A 17,828-nucleotide genomic window follows, 5' to 3' on the forward strand; every position below is an offset into this window, starting at 1 on the left:
CAACAATCAACTTGCAATTGCACATTTACTATAATATGTAATCAAATGTTGTCATTTGTGGATCACCTACTTTGCAGAGCAGAGGCGACGTCCTCACGATTCATCAGGTTCAGAAAAGACAGTGTCAGGACGAGGACTGTCTGTTTCAAATTCCACCTTATTTGCTCGACTTTTCTGTAGTAAGTTGTGTTTTCCTTTCGGAGAAGTTTCTTATACATTTCCAGCTCGTGCTTTATAAACACAAACATTTTGTCCTCAAGATCCTTAAAAAATAAAGGCAAAGTTTTAAGAAAATGAATTAGATAAATAAAAAATAAAATAATATTTATTAATTAAGATTATTTTTACATTACTTTATGATGAATTCTACTCTATTCATTGTTTTAATCATCATTAGATTATACTATTTAAAACTTTAAATGTCCCAAATACATTCATAGATCTTAGTTTTATTTTATAGCCTACATGTGGAGAGGGGATAAAATATTCAAATTAATGGTACCAGTGTGCTGGCTCAACCATCCCCACTGAGCCTAATACAGTCATTATTTAAATAGGTGTTGGGTAGGTTTTTGTGGGTGTTTTGCTGGCCACATTACATGACTTCATTAACTTACGTCAACTGCAAAGCATCTGAAAGAGGATCCAGCACTGTTTTACTGGACAACCATGTCATTGCTAAAGACAATGGACAAAGGAGCTGCTGGACCAAAATAACTATTTTTTACTTTAGGACTAAATGGTTACAGTGTCTGAGTCAACCTTCATCGCTAATGGCATGACAGCACTGCCGGCATCCGCATCATCCAATGACACTAAAAGTGTGTTAGCAATACCAACGTCCGGATCGTCCAGCATTGCTAATGTGGCATTAGCACTGCTGGTGACCAGATCATCCAATGCAGCTAATGTCCCATTAGCAATGCAGGTGCTTGGGCGATCCAGTGGCACTAATGCTGCTTTAGCTCTGCTGGTTGTAGCTAATAGGCAGCTCCCATGGTTTTCAAGCTCTTCCACTGATCGTTTCTGTGGCAATTAGGTACAATTAACTTGTTTGTAGATTTTATGTGCCAATTTTGGTGGAAAAAACACCAGAACGGTTCCCCTCCTTGCTCAGAATTGTTTGGCCCTGTAGTGGAAAAGTGTCTATGGAGACCTCAGAAGTCTGCCCTTTGCCCATTTACATACAATGTGCTTTTATAAATAGGATTAAAATACATTCACAAATACTGTTATAAAAAATATATCAAATATTGTCTTACATTAAAGACGTAGAAGAAATCTTTATGCTTCTGTTGTGGCTTGTCACCTGTCGCAGCCGATGGGGACATTTGATCACTGTAAATCAAAAATAACTTGTCAGTGACTGGTCTGCTGGTTGTTTTACCAAATTTACCAAAATCTCAACACATGTATAACACCTAATAAAAAAAGTTGTTACAGTATGCAAAACGAGTGCATTGTTTCTAGAATTCACTTTTTCTATTTAATTGTAGACAGTATAACCTAAGATACAAGTGATATCAACAGGTGATTGTAATCATGATTTGGTCCAAAAGTGGTTTCATCAAAAGGAGTTTATGAGGAACAAAGATGAGCAGGATCACAAAATTGCCCAAAAAATAGTATTTCCCACTTTAAGACATGCTTGCAGAAAAAAAATAGAAAACAACACTCAAAACCATTCATTGCTTAATATCCTTTGAAGCATCTTTTTACATTACATTACATTACATTACATTTGGCAGACGCTTTTGTCCAAAGCGACTTACAATAGTCAAGTACAATGTAAAATAAGTTTAAAGGTAAAACATCTTTGGATAGGGATAAAAGGAGGACAAAGGGGAATAATAGGATAGAGGAGTGAAGGAGAGGAAGAAGGAAATGAGGTTAGAAGTAGTTAGTGTGTTAGAGGTGTTAAGAGAGTAAGTGCTCTTTGAAGAGCTCTGTCTTCAGGAGTTTCTTAAAGATAGCGAGAGATTCTCCTGATCTGGTAGTGGAGGGTAGTTTGTTCCACCATTGGGGAACTCTGTATGAGAACAGTCTGGATTGCTTTGTTTGGCAAAGCGAGGCGACGTTCACTGGAGGAGCGCAGCGGCCGGGAGGTAGCGTAAGCCTTCAGGAGCGAGTGCAGGTAGGAAGGAGCCTGTTCTGACATCACCTTGTAGGCGATTGTAAGAGTTTTGAATTTGATGTGAGCATCAACTGGTAGCCAATGGAGCTCAATGAGCAGCGGGGTGACATGTGCCCGTTTTGGCTGGTTGAAGACCAGACGTGCTGCTGCGTTCTGGATCATCTGGAGTGGTTTTACTACACAGGCCGGGAGGCCAGTTAGCAGGGCATTGCAGTAGTCGAGGCGTGAGATGACGACCGCTTGCACCAGGAGTTGGGTGGCCTGTTGCGTCAGGAACGGTCTAATTTTTCGGATGTTATAGAGCGCAAAGCGGCAGGACCAAGCAACTGAGGCCACATGGTGCGTGAAGGAGAGTTGGTCATCAACCATAACACCCAGGTTCCTAGCAACCTTTGTCGGTGAGAGAGAGAGAGAGTCGATACTTATAGAGAATTTGTGTTGAAAAGATGGTTTTGCTGGTATAACCAGAAGTTCAGTCTTTGAGAGATTTAATTGAAGGTGATGCTCCCTCATCCATGAGGATATGTCAGAGAGACACACTCCGAAATCCGTGCAGAGATTGAGTGATCTTCAGGTGAGAACGACAGGTATAGCTGGGTGTCATCAGCAAAGCAATGGTAGGAAAATCCGTGTGAGCGGATAACCTGACCAAGAGAGGTGGTGTATATGGAGAAGAGAAGGGGTCCCAGTACCGAACCTTGGGGAACCCCAGTGGATAAGGAGCGGGCTGAGGACAGCTGTCCTTGCCACGACACCTTGAACGAGCGCCCAGTGAGGTAAGATCTGAACCATGACAGCACATTGTCTGCGATCCCCATGTTTGAGAGTATAGTTAGGAGGAAGTCATGGTTGACTGTGTCAAATGCGGCCAAGAGGTCCAGCAGAATCTTTATGTGGTGTGAGATAGAATAGCAACATTACAAAGTGCTAAAGCTATGTTTTGAAATGTATTACAGTCTTAAAATTCAGAAATTGATCTACATGAATAAATTAAATGAATAATACCAAACAAAACAAAACATATATTTGGCTAATACAGTTTGATATATATATAATAGTCATAATAAGTGTAAGAACGCATGTTTTTTTTATTTTCCATACTGTATTAAAGGACCACTATGCAACTAATTTTCAGTAGTAAATGATTAAATAATCAGGATGTATTATCAGATATAGCTGGTTCAGTTAAACCTCAGCTGCTACACAGCTTAAAAAGCCTCAGCATGTCTCAAAAAAGCTCAGTGACGAAAGAATGAATATAACAAGAGTGAATATTGGCAGTGAGTTTGAGACTTAGAGCTCAAAAAGGCTCCAAGACCGACCCAGAACTGCTACTTTTCTCCTGAACAGGTGAGCTAACTGGCTAGCTAATCCAGTCAGGTACTTTCGTGGAGCCGCGGTCCGACACACCGCAGAGCTTTAGCTCTCCCTCGTGTAACATACAGTCAATATAATGCTAGATACGGGTTTTAGAACAGTATAGAATTGCTGAATTCTCCTCTCGCTCATACTCTTAAGATCTCCACCTCTCCCACTAGTCTTAACGTTGTGTAGATTCAACCTGCTGAATTTGGCAACCCAAATAAGTTTCGTGGCTGGGGAGGGGTGGGCGGAGCAGACTACTCTCTGTGGTGTTTTGAAATTGGAATGCTGTAGCCATTTCACACACTCGCTCTCAGGTCTTACATAATGCACCTTTAAATTTATACAACTTACAAACAAACCCTATTTTTTAAATGGAAAAGGGAGTTAGCACTGCATGTTGAAGACATTACTGTATATGTTGCATGGCTTCTGTGATCCTTGATTTTACCCAAAATGAAAATGCCTGTTCGTGTTTATGGCAGCAACTTACATACCCTTCGTCAATGGTTGTTTTTTCTGAAAAAATAAAAAAAAACCCAGATAGTTCATCCACCTCACAAGTGTGGCATATCAAGATGCTGATTATACAGCATGATTATTGCACAGGATTACAGCACAATGCCACAGATCACATTATGCACAGCTAAGTGTGTGCAGTTGGCATGCTGACTGCGATAATGTCAACCAGAGCTGTTGCCTATGATCTGAATGTTCATTCAAAGGGTCTACAAAGGGTTTAGAGAGTTTGGCCGAACCATCTCAGAGAAGCTCATCTGCTTGCTTGTTGTCCTCATCGGGGGCTACATCCGACTGCAGTTTGTCGTCGTAAATTCTTACTTTTGATGGCGTCTGGCACAGTGGAGAGGTGTTCTGTTTATGGATGAATCATGTTCACTGTACAGGGCAGATGGCAGACTGCATGTATGGCGTCGTGTGGGTAAGTGCTTTACTGATGTCAACATAGGGAATTGTGTGGCCAACAGTGGCGGTGGTGTTATGATCATTTTTTTATACATTTATTTATAAGATTTTCGCGTTACAAAGTTCCCCACAATAGTAACATCAACAATGATTTTGCAAAAAAGGAAAATAAAATGAACTACCATATTTTTAAAAAATCTTAAAATTACGAGACAATATATATCTGAGCCTTTCAATATTCAGCATATATGCAGCTTCTGTAAGCCACATTTTAAATATTGGAGGCACATCCAACTTCCAAAGTCTTAATATGATCTTTTTGGCAATTATCATCCCATATGTGACGGCAGTTTGTATACAACAATCAAAACAATCAAAAGCCATTGAGAAACTAAACAGAGCTATTTTAGGGTCAGGAGAAATTCTTCTATTATACACCTCTGAGTAACAGTCAAATATATCACCCCGGTAATTGTTCAGCTTAGGACACATCCTAAAAAATAGATGAGCCAGGGTGCCTTCTGCACCTTTACATCTGTCGCATAATGGTGATTTGGAAGAAAAAATATGATAGACTACAAGCTTTCCTAATCTGCTGCCAGCTTTTTTGATAGTTTTGATAGAATATAATTACATTATTTTTCTTTGGAACTGAGGGGGCCCTAGGTGAGGCAAAAAGAAGGGCAGAGAGGCAGGAATCTTCTATCAGATCCCTTTCAACAGCTAACCATGAGTGCACACTTGAGGAGATCCCGTCCTTGTAACTATACCGCCAGAATGTCAAGGCCCTGGAATTAGCTGCCTAACAATAATGCAAAAAGCAGGGTTATCCTAAACCACCCAATGGCCTAGGTTTTTGTAGGTGTGCTTTTGAAATCCTGTGAGATTTTAACGCCCAAATGAAGGTCATAATAATTGAATCTAGCAAAAAACAGATTTGGGGATAAAGACAGGGCTGTTTTGAAACAAGTTTAAAAATCTAGGAAGAGATAACATTTTAACCGCATTCACACGTCCAATAAGCGAAAGAGGTCGTACCCTACACTTGTCTATATTAAGTTTAAGTTGTTTTATTATTTCAACAAAATTATATTTGAACAATGCATTGGGTTTCTTTGTTACTTTAATACCCAGATATTTTATTTTAGCTGTTGAAATTTTAAATGGGAGATAATTTACAAACCTAGAATTTATATTAGAGAGAGTCAAGAATTCACTCTTTTGCCAATTTATGGTACCCAGATATAGCACTGAAAGAGTTAATGATGTTCAGCAAGGACGGAATATACTGATCTGGGGTGGGATTCCCAAAAGCTTCGTAACGCTAAGAACTTCGTTAACTCGTACTTAAGATTGATCGTTAATTAAAGAGTGTTTCCCAAACCCATGCGTAACTAAATTACTATGTAAACTCGCTCGCAGATTAATGAGTGCCCTGACCCAGTCGTTATTCTTAAAGAGCTTCTTTAGGGAATCTCGACTTCAGTGGCGGATGCTGGTCTTTCAAGGAGGGGAAGCTCAATTTCGGCCTACATCTTAACATATGTAGTTTTATTTATACGTAAATTCTACTCTCCCTGAGATGTTTTTTTTTTTTTGTAAACAAAAGGAATTATTTTCAAGTTTTCACTACACAACAAAAAAGTACCCATTCTTTCCATTGAACAATTACATAAAAAAAGACGCTATGACATGAATAAACATAAAATGATCAGTAAAAAGAAACATTACGCAAAATCTTTAAAGTTGGTAAAGGAAAAAATGCAGGTAAATTTATTTCCTTTTTGGACAGTTTTAATTTCCTTAAATAATCCCTTTATTCATTTAAATTATTTTAATTAAATTGGCCATCAGTACATTTTATTTGTTACAGCACTTCCAGTCAGCCAGCTCACATTATCATACCAGAACAGCTGAAAATACCTGTTACTTTTCCCCACCTTTTACCCCAAATTAATCTGAGCAGTTGATCTGCCCTGCTGTTTAACTCTTAAGTTTTTCTTTGTAAGGAATACTATCAAATGGCTTCTCCAAAATCCGGTCCACAACATTCAAACTGTCTGACATTATGTGCAGCTTGCACTGGCTCGAGGCTAGTGTGAAGTGTGTCAGTCTGTGAGTGCTTTGTGGCAGGCTCAGCAGCACCCGCTGGACAGAAACTGTAATAGAAAAGAGTGATAGAAGTCAGAACGAGTAACAGAAGCCAGTCTCCCGAGGCCAGCCCACTGCCCCATAGACCCCCAGAGACGCTGAGCGTCCGATGGGCGGGACAAAGTCCAGCATTTATCCAATGACTCGTCTCGTTTCGCCGCGCGCTTTGCTCCGCTATTGAAGTCTGTGGATGCTCAGCGTCCGCACTGTTTAAAGCAGCACTGTGTAGCTGCGGGAATGAGTGAGAGGAAAACCGTGGCGTTACCAGTGATAAGAAGCTGATTCTGAACTAAGTTCAGCGCGTTGTAGTGCATATTTAATCAGTGACATGTACACACAACAGTTTATATTTAATTACTTATTTTTTTACTTTTTTAGGGGAAGCTGAGCTTCCCTTGCAGTCTTAGCGCAATCGCCACTGCTCGACTTGCAGTTCAGCACCTTAAACACCAGGGACCGCCAATTTTGAGGGAGAAAAATTATCATTTCCATGGTTGAAGCAGTTATATTATATTACTATTAATTATAATCAATTATATTATTATATAATTATTAATTATATTATATTATATTATTCCCCGTGTCTGCGGGTGTTCCGGTTTCCTCCCACAGTCCAAAGACAGGCTAATTGGATGTCAGATAAAAATTGCCCCTTAGGTGTGAGTGGATGTGTGTGTCTGTCTGTGTCTGTCTGCCCTGCGATGGATTGGCGGCCTGTCCAGGGTGTATACAGCCTGATGCCAGCTGGTATAGACTCCAGCCACCCCCGCGGCCCTTAACGGATAAAGCAGTTGACAATAGCGAATGATATAATATTATATTATATTATATTATAATGCCAACTTTGTCTGAGGCTTGTAGTCTAACTGGGCATATTGGAATTGACCAATCAAACCCACAAATAAATTATTAAAATCCAGATTAGCGATGGTAGAGTTCTTGACATTAATGCTGCAAGAAATGCAATCAGTCAATTACTGCAGATGATGCTCACGGTCTAAGCAAAGCTGCAAAGTCACCAAGTCTGTGGATTCTGTGCCATACACACACTTATATTACAGCACAACACAATATCTTTCCATGCTATTGGGAAAATCCCTGGTACTGTAGGTCCGGTGCAGGGGACGCCTGCGGTGTCTTTAATCCCACCTACACGTATTGTAAAGGGTATCGGTGAATGTGCAGGTAATATTTAATATTATTCCTTAATCAGGTGCTTCTAACCAACATTGTGGCTGTTCATCTGGGCAAACTCTGGGGTGTGTCAGCTCGCAAATATATATCTACCAGTCAAAAGTTGGACACGTCTAATTCAATGTTTTTATTAAATTTTTTTTACATTGTTGATTTATATTAAAACCATGAAAACTATTAATTGATGCATATGGAATTATCTCTTAAACAAAAAGGTGCATGGCCTTCACAATCCCCTGACCTAAACCCAACTGAGAATGATGATTTAGGATGAGCTGGAGCTTCACAGAGTGTATAAAGTACAAAACATATTTCTGTTGGTTTTAAAATGTATATATATATATATATATATATATATATATATATATATATATATATATATATATATATATATATATATATACTCAGGAACATACGTATATGTATTATCATATTATTTTTATATTGTTAACAATTATAATAATAAATTAATATTACTATCAATATTACTATTAATGATGTTAGTATAATATCTATTAATATAATATATATAAACAATAATAGTTTTAAAAAAAGTAAAAAAAAGTTTAATGTTTTAAAATAGATTATATTTTCGAGTATTTATGTAGTCATCTTTAGGAGTATTTTATTAATGCCAAAGTACATCCTTTTGTAATTTAAATATTATAATTTGTATAATGTTGTTGATTACAACACATTTCTACGTTTTTAGGGTGTAATAGTGATGTTGAATCGATGTTTGTGGATCGATTGAGCGCGCTGTTTCGGGGGAGGAGTCAACAAAGACGTTCTTTAACCTCGTTCGTTAATTTTCGCTTTGCGAATCTCTTTGGGAAACACCCGCAGAACTGGCTCGTTTTTTACTCACGTCATTCGTTAGTTCGTTCGTTACTCGGTTGATCGTTTTCGAGAAACCCACCCCTGGTTCAGTAAAAAAAAATTATATTGTCCGCATACAGACAGATTATAGGCCTTGATACTCACATTTTCTCTTATGCCAGTCACTAATGGTTCAATAGCTTTAGCAAATAGAAAGGGGGAAAGGGGGCAACTTTGACGCGTCCCTCTGTACAGGGGGAATTGGGAAGATTGCTCCTGATTAGTAAGAATCAATGCAGCAGGGTATGCATATAACATCTGTATCCATGAAATTAAATTCTGTCTGAATCCAAACTTCTTATGAGTTCTTACAAGCAATAATATAACCTCACTCATCTTGACCGAATGCCTTTTCTGCATCTAAACAGAGAACAGCCTGTATAGAAGTGCTATAAAATTTATGGTATATGATATCCATAACTCGTCTCACATTAAAAAAGGAAAATGTATTTGGAATAAAGCCAGTCTGGTCAAGATGGATAATAGAGGTAATATGCTGCTAAGTATGTTCGCTAATACTTTACAGTAAATTTCAGATCAGAATTCAGCAGTGAGATTGGCCTGTATGAAGAAAGCTCTGCTTATCTCTCCCAGGTTTTAACAAAAGTAAAATATATACTATACTCCATATAGTGACTGGGGGCAGAGCTGGAATGGGACATAAAATCGGCCCTGGCATTTTTGGGTTAGACTAGCCTCTCATAATTTGCAGAGCCAACTTGTAATTTATGTATGTGGGGTTACAGAGAAGCATAATGTATTATCAACATATTAAATCTAATTTAGGTAATTCAATGTTTTTGAGCCAAGCCCCAATATCTTCTTTCTCTTTTAATTAGTATAGTTTCAAAGTATTCTCTAAAACAGTGATTTATTCGTCTTGGGTCTGTAACTGATGCTCCTGAGGGTGAGTTTATATGGAGAATGGCTCTGCTTGCATGCAAACCTCTCAGCGGCCTCAGAGTTTTATCTCCAAATTCTAAGTATTTTTGCCCAACTTTTAGGACCTGATCACACGTGTATCTTGAAATAATTGTTTAATAATCATATTTTGAATTAAGTATTTTTTGTAGAGTTTGAGTACTCTCTGTTTCTCTATATGAAATGTCCAATTTTGATATCTCAGCTTCAATTTCTTGCAGCTGGCATAGCTGCCGCTTTTTCACAGATGCCTCATATGAAATAATATGGCCTTGTACAACTACCTTAAATGATTCCCACAGAGTAGAGCCCAGTTACTACTATATATCTTCCATTAGGATCTGATATAGTGGAAATGTGATCAAATTGCTGTTTTTATTATAACTGCAACAGAAACTGACCCGCTGATAAGCAGTCTGTTACATTCAGATGCCTAACATGAGTCTCTTGTAAAAATGCAATGTCTGCAGAAAGGGATTTCAGGTGAGGGAATACCTAAGCAAGTTTAATTGAATGTCCCAAGCCATGTACATTTCAACTAACAAAATTAGCTGCTGGATTGTGATAGCCTAGTTGTTTGTGCCAGTGATAACTGAGAGGAATAATATGGAAACAATGGATATCATACGTCTGCTCCAGCTTGACTAGACAGTTTTTGTGGTCAGATTTGGCCAATTCCATTTCAGCAATCCGACTACCATGCTCACTGAGAGTAGCCTGTGTAGCTTGTAAAGTAGACTTTAAGCTGTTAAAGCGGTCATTTGTCTTGCTGCTCATTCTGTGGATGGCAGAGAGAATGTCTAAAATGCCTGGATTAGCTGCTGATGTTAGCAAGGTAGCCACATGTTCCACTGGTCTCATTAGTTGGTTTCTCCAACCTTTTTTTGCAGCCTTGGCTTGGTCATTTTGTGAACAAAGCTGCACAGCTGCATTAATTAATGGAAGTTTAAATGCACAGAAATACTATAAAGAGATCCTGAAGCCCATTGTTGTGCCATTCATCCATGGCAGAACCTCATGTTGCAGCATGATAATGTACAATTCGATGTTACAAGGATCTGTAAACAATTCCTGTTCTTGTGTGGCCAGCATACTCACATAGCCATTTAAGAGGAGTGGAACAATATATTTTAGGCCACAATCAACAAAATGATCAACTCTGTTCCAAAGTGTGAGGCAAATAGTGGTCACATCAGATACTGTCTGAGTGTTGTTTATATTTGTTCAGAGTAAATTAGAATGAAATAACACAGTGAAATCTGGAAATGGTGTAGGGGCTTCTCTTCCCAAAGCCACATATCTGTCACAGCAGAATATAAATAAATGTAAAACTTTGCTTTAATTTCTTCAGAGACAAATCCAAGCAAACTGAAAGACAAGTTTGACATTTATGAGAGTAAACTTGGGAATACCTTTGCTTATCAACAGAATTGCCTGTCTGGTTCTGCTGTGGGGGCTTTTGACTGGAAACAGATGAGCCTGTGATCTTTTTAGTGTCCCTGACAAACAGAGAGGAGAGGTTTTTAGTTCAATGTTTTTTTTAACGTACATTGATTACATCCCCTATCAGTGTTTTTATTTAGCAACAAAAACATAGCCTGAAATGCAGGAATGGATGTACATGAATAAACCGAATTAAGATTACCAAATTAAAGAAGAAATATATTTGGCTCATACAGTCTGCAATGAAATAAAGTCATAGCACATGTAAGAAAGTCTATTTTTTCCATTCTGCATTAACAATTTTGAAACAAATTCAAATGATTAACATGGAAAAGGGAGCTAGCTTTGCACATTTTAAGAAAATGTTGTGTGTGTTAAATGGCTTCTTTGATGCTTGAATTTTTCCAAAAAAAATTCATACCTTTCCTCAGTTTGTGTTACTCGTGAAGAGACAGATTCTGAATTCTGTCTGAAGACCAAAAACAAAACGCACATAAGCATTACAGACTATCATTTATGAAGCACAGTTCAAATGAAATGGGAACATCATCAGTTATTAAATTTAAATAAATTATAATAAATAACAGTGGAAAACCTAGTGGAAAATCAGGAATAACAGTAACAGAAGACAAGTTTGCCATTGATCAGAGTAAAATTTGGGAATACCTTTGCTGAGTAACAGAATTGCGTCTCTGTTTCTGCTGCGGGGGCATTTGTCTGGAAACAGATGAACCTGTGGTCTTTTTAGCGTCCCTGACACACAGAGAGGAGAGGGTTTTAGTTTGCTGTATTTATCTGTAGAGTCAGTCATTTAAAATATGCATGAGATAAGCAAAAATGTTTAGAAACAGGATGTCAAGCAAACCACAAACACAGAAATAAATTATTATAAGAACAATACATTCTAAACCAATCAAGCAAATGAAACATGTAAATAAATAATAATACAAAACAGAACACTTTAATTAAGTATCACATTTAAGCAGCTGATGGCTGCCCTGTACCAAATGTGGTTACAATTGGTGGTTAAACTTAAATTATTTAGTGACTGGGTACACAGTAATGTTAAGTGCCATCATCTTTAAGACCAACTGTCCAAACTGGCACACAATTTAGTTTACCCCAACTCAAAATCTTAAGAATATACTGTGGGCTTGAATTTTCCCAAAATGAAAATGCATGTTTGTGTGCATGGCAGCAGCTTACATACCTTTCCTCAGTTTGTGTTTCTCTTGAAAAGACTGAAACCTGTCTGAAGTTAAAAACAAAACGTATAGAAGCATTACAGACTAACATCATTTATGGAGCATAGATGAAATAAAATGGAAATTGTATCAGTTATTAAATTAGAAGGAATTATAATAAATAACAGTGTAAAATCTGGCTTCTTGCAGTAACAGAATACAAGTTTGCCATTTATCAGTGTAAATTTGGGGATACCTTTTCTGAGCAACACAATTGCACCCCTGATTCTGCTGCAGGGGCTTTTGACTGGGAACAGATGAATCTGTGGTCTTTCTAGAGTCCCTGACAGACAGAGAGGAGAGGGTTTTAGTTTTATTGAATCTTTCTGTAGAGTCAGTTATATATAACATGTAAGTATTACATTTTTAATTAGCATATGGTAACAGTTTATGCCTCATCTATAAAATCATACAAATGATGAACTGATTGGCAATATTAATCACTGATACAAACAGATCAGATACATTGAATCTCATTTTACATCAGAAACAGTGTGACATGATTGGTAGTCCAGAACCCTTTCTTGACACTTGCTTTGCGAGGCCTGACATGATACACACATGCCATGTGCCAAGAGTAATTTCTCTTAATAATTCATTTTTACTTAATTCTTACTTTTGAGCATAGTATTTTAAATTACCTGCCAACAGGCCTCACTGCTACATGCAGGTTTGAATGGTGTTAGCCAGCTTTCTTTCCAGATGAATTTCTTGGGTTTCCACTGCCAGATCCATTCAAAAGTCATCTCTGTTTAGCGGATTTGGCATAGCTACACTCCGGGTTTTGGTTATGATTCTAAGTTACTAACAAAACAAATTACTGACACTTATTTTGCATCTACTGCAGGGATGACCTGGCCATAAGGGAGCATGCGGGGTAATTCCTGGTGGGCCGCGTTGTATGTGGCTAAATATAGAACCTGGCTCAAGTATTCTAATAGTGAATGCATTGGTCGCAGTACCTGATGTGCATGACCATTCCCCAGCCACAGACATGCTGCCCCCTCAGCATACAGTTTAACCCCAACAATGTTAAAAAGACACTGGGCCCTATTTTAGCGACCTATAGTCAACCATGCATTGTGCAGCTTGAGGTGGCAGCTTACAGGATGTTCGGGTCTACTGGACCCGAGGCTAATAAAGGTGTGTACTCTGTTCTCCTCCTGTCTGGGTGTGTAGTTTGTGTGTGTTTTGTTTCCGCCCCTGTTGTTCCTGTACCATGCATAGCTGCCCAGTATGATAAGAATGTGATTAGGGTTGGCGAATGGCAGTTTCTCCGGTGCAGGACATCAAGTCTTTTTTTTTGGCTTTTTATCCCAGATTCCATTCAAAACATTATTCTGAATTGCACTTATTTAGAGGGAAGGCCTGTTTTTAGAGAAAAATGGAATGAAGTTGGACCTATTCCATAATTTTGCAGAATTTAAAACATTAAAATGCAGCGGGTCCACCAGACCCATGAACACTGTCTGAGTAACAAAAATATGAACACCATACAAGGGTTAAGAACCAGGAGCACTCAGGCTTTGGTAGATTGCTATTTTAATGGCACAGCTCTTCTGAACTTCTTAGCAGAGGAAACTGACCTGCTCTTTCACACTATGAAGATGTGTGAGCAGGTAATTTACAGGAACAGCACAGTTATTTTATCCTGTATTCTGTTTATTGTTGATGTAGAAGTTGGATCTGTGCACTAATGCACGCCTGTATGTTTTACCCCCAAAACACCCATAATCAATTAAGGGAAAGTTCAGTCCTTTTGAGTGTTTTGAGCCATGGAAAGCAGATTTTCTTACTTTAAGACACGCCCTAAGCAAGGACATGCCATAAATCAAGCTGCATGGTGCATGGCTCACCTTCAGATTGCTAAAAAAGGGCCTCATAAATCACTGGTCACCAGACTCAAATTTTGCGTATTGTTCACCTGGTACACTTCTTAAAAATTAAAATGAATTAAAAGTGCATTTTTTTTAAATGATAACAAATTGTTGATAGCCTCAATATCAGAGTTTAAATCAGATTGCATTTTTCTCTTTGATGAAGAGCAAGGAAAGAATTTCAACTTCACTTTCCATTTTCAAAGGAAACTTGTTTTTTTACTGTGCAGAACACAAACTCTTAATTTGAACTTTGAATTGTTATGTACCAAAATATTGAATTGTGTTGTACTAAAACAGTCCTGCTGAGGAGTCACCGGAGCTCTCACACAGGCACAGGCTATGTATGTTCTCTCACTAACTGATGACCGTACTGCTGCATTTTGATTAAAACTGATGAAAGTTCACTCCTGGCTGCCTGTTCTTTCCCAGGCCTAAGTACAACCAATTCAGACACCTGAAGCATCTCCAACATTTTCTTATTTATGTTAAAACTGAAAATAACATTAGTTATGCAGTATTAACTTAACTACTCATAGATCTTAGAAAATACTCTTTTTATCATGATTTGTCTTGTGTGATGTCAGCAGTACCCAGTCCTACCTATAAATTAGTAGTGTAGCAGATCACAGAATACTTAGGATTCCTAAAGGACACCCACACAGTTGGGGACTTGTGTGAACTGTGGAGTACAGTTATACTGCTGTCTGTCACGGGAATGGTCTGTAAACATTCAGCCACATTGAGTATTGCAATGGTGTTTGCACAGAGAGTTCTGTTAGAGTGAGGTGTGAAATTAAAGAAAAATTAGAAAAATGTGGTATTTGTTACATCACTGCCGACTAAACTAAATATTTGGGTCTAGCCCACTTGACCCTGAACTGACAGCAGCACCTAAAATAAGTTTGATGCATCTTGTTTAAACTATATAGAGGTTTACAGAGATATATTTGGAACTTATTTTTGGAGCAGTTAGTCCAATATTCTTGACTACAGAACTATAAATAACTTTACGCTATTAATATGTTCACTTTATCTCTACAGGTACGGTTTAGAGAGCTACTGATGTACTTTCCAATGTAAAATTATGTGTGGCCACTGTTATTCCCTGTATGCTGAAGAGCGGCATGTAAACCTTTTTATTTCTCTTTATTTTACATTTAAATTCATAATATAAACTCAAGTTGGTTTTAAATGCTAATAAAACCAAATTCATGCTGTTTTCCAGATTTTCAAGTAGTGTTTTAAATTCCATAACAATCACTTCCCTGTCAGGATCCTCCACTTAACGAGTCAGTGAATATAAATATCTTGGCATCTGGCTCGATTAAATCCCATATTAACAAACTCTCCACTAAGTGCAGACAAAAGCTCGGATTATTGAAATAAATCCTGTGTACTCACGTTCACTAAGAAAAGAATAGTGGAGGTAACCTTACCAGCAGGAAAATCAGGGAAAATCAGCTTTTAGCTGCAGCGCACCACCAGTGAACTGGAATTCACTATAGAAATTTCTGAAGCTCAGCTCACTGGGATCACTGAACCATTTTAAACTTTTAGTTTCTAATCACCACCAGAAAGTCTGTGATTGTTTTAAATGAGTTTTTTAAAATGATTTTCTTTTTTTTATTTGTTTAATAAAATGTATTTATTTATTACTATTTAGTTACTTTTTATTCTAATGTTTAGATTTATTTTTATTCCTATTTTCTTAGTTCAATATTATATAATTTTATCATTTATCACTCTTATCATTTTACTGTACTTTTAGTATTATCTTTTTATTTATTATATTATTATTTATTATTTATTTTTGTCTTTTTTATATTTGTCTTTTCTTTATAATATTTTTTCTTTATATATATATATATATATATATATATATATATATATATATATATATGTACTCATCTTTTTTAAATATTTATTTTATTTATTATATTTTACTGTTTTGTTCCTTATTATTTCTAATTTCTTTTTAAAGGTTTTCAATCCCTTTTATACTGTAAATGCTCAGCAACATCGTAAATGTCACCCTCAATGTATTCCCGAGTTAATATAAAGGTTAATTGATTGATTGATTGATTGATTGATTGATTGAATTTGTGTACAATTGTAATATTGTCAACTGGTGAAGTCATTTTAATGTTAAAATCAACAAGTAAACTTGAGGTCCCTCCAGAAATGTTTGGTAGTTGCCCTTATCAAACACACTGGATTTAATTAATCACCTTTAATGGACTAATAAGGATTACATTTTCAGTAGTACATGATAAAATGATCAGGATGTGTCATCAGATATAAACGAAACATGTCTTCTTTAGTTAACAGAGCCTCAGTCAGTATTTTATTACTAGAGCTGTGCAGTACGTGAATGTTGGTCTCATTCCCTAACACATATTCTCATTCTAAGGTTGCCAGGTTTAAACACAACAGGGAGCAGAAGCCATGGAAGTTATCTTAGCTGCTAATCAGACTAAAGCTTCTTCATTTTTCCAAAAAGCTCAATTACCAAATATGGAATAAAATAGAAATGTTGTCAGTGAGTTTGACAGATAGAGGAGCCTTCAAACTCAGAAAAACTAAACTAAGCCAAGCTGACTATTTTTTTCCTAAACAGGTTAGATGCTTTAGCCAGGTAATTTAAGTAGCTTAAGTAGCTAAAATAAATCTGGTTTATGCACAACGGAATACATATTTTCCCTAAGTTTGGTATCCAATTCCTCCAAATTGATACAGTAATATCACTTTATATGCATGACATTCATAGAATGTAATGTCTTCTTCAAGGATTTCATGGTCATATTTGATAAAAATTATATATTTTATTTTATTTTTATTTTTTATACAAAACCGAATGGACATTGTGGTATCCAGATACTCCAAAATGATACAGTAATATCAATTGAAACATATATCTGGGATACACAAGAATAAGATCTTTAAGAATTTAGTGGCGATATGATAACCATTTAATCTGTTTATTTTATAGCACTCCAAACATTTTCAGAATGTTACACTGTTCTACCGATAAGCAGTGGTCTTTCTGGTGTATATGAGTTGATTAGACCTGGTTAAATCAAGTTTATTTAGCTGTAAAACTAGTTTCTGTTCTATTTTCAGTCTCTGCAGGAGAAGCGCAAGCCTCCGCTCCTCCGGGTGCGCTGTGCAACCGGCTAACGTAAAACTGCACACGGTTACCGTTTTCTAGGTGCTGATGGCGTGACCGCTGTGATTTTTTAACAATTCGTCATATTGTCTAATTTCACTGCAAAGCGTTTAGTTCCTCGAACAGAATTACAGCATTATTTAATAAGGGACATACAGTTGTGGTCAAAAGTTTACATACACTTGTAAAAAAACATAATGTTATGGCTGTCTTGAGTTTTCAATAATTTCTACAACTCTTATTTTTCTGTGATAGAGTGATCGGAACACATACATGTTTGTCACAAAAAACAGTCATAAAATTTGGTTCTTTCATAAATTTATTATGGGTCTGCTGAAAATGTCACCAAATCTGCTGGGTCAAAAATATACATACAGCAACAAAATTTGTCAATTTTGGTGATGTAGCGAGTTGTGTCAATCAAATTAGCTTCATGTCATGGCCTCTTCACTTCTTGTAAGTGATTCTGATTGACTACAGCTGTTGACTTCTCATGAGCCCATTTAAATAGGGCTCATTTGACCCAGTGA

General features: G+C 37.1%; 1 protein-coding gene and 1 long non-coding RNA gene across 2 annotated transcripts in view; both read right to left on the bottom strand.

Moving 5' to 3' along the window:
- Positions 1-17,828, bottom strand: part of LOC111188388 (protein NLRC5-like) — a 118,628-nt gene that overhangs the window by 28,537 nt on the left and 72,263 nt on the right. The window contains exon 6 of the mRNA XM_049466662.1: positions 71-244. Within this exon, the coding sequence (XP_049322619.1) occupies positions 71-244 (174 nt within the window). The remainder of the gene's footprint in view (positions 1-70; positions 245-17,828) is intronic.
- LOC125782429 (uncharacterized) lies at positions 11,429-11,757 on the bottom strand. Its single transcript, XR_007425105.1, has 2 exons — positions 11,675-11,757; positions 11,429-11,477 (listed from the first exon to the last, which is right to left on the bottom strand). It is a non-coding gene; the product is annotated as an uncharacterized LOC125782429 (long non-coding RNA).

The sequence above is a fragment of the Astyanax mexicanus genome, chromosome 17, assembly GCF_023375975.1.
Source record: "Astyanax mexicanus isolate ESR-SI-001 chromosome 17, AstMex3_surface, whole genome shotgun sequence".
Taxonomy (NCBI): Eukaryota; Metazoa; Chordata; class Actinopteri; order Characiformes; family Acestrorhamphidae; genus Astyanax; species Astyanax mexicanus.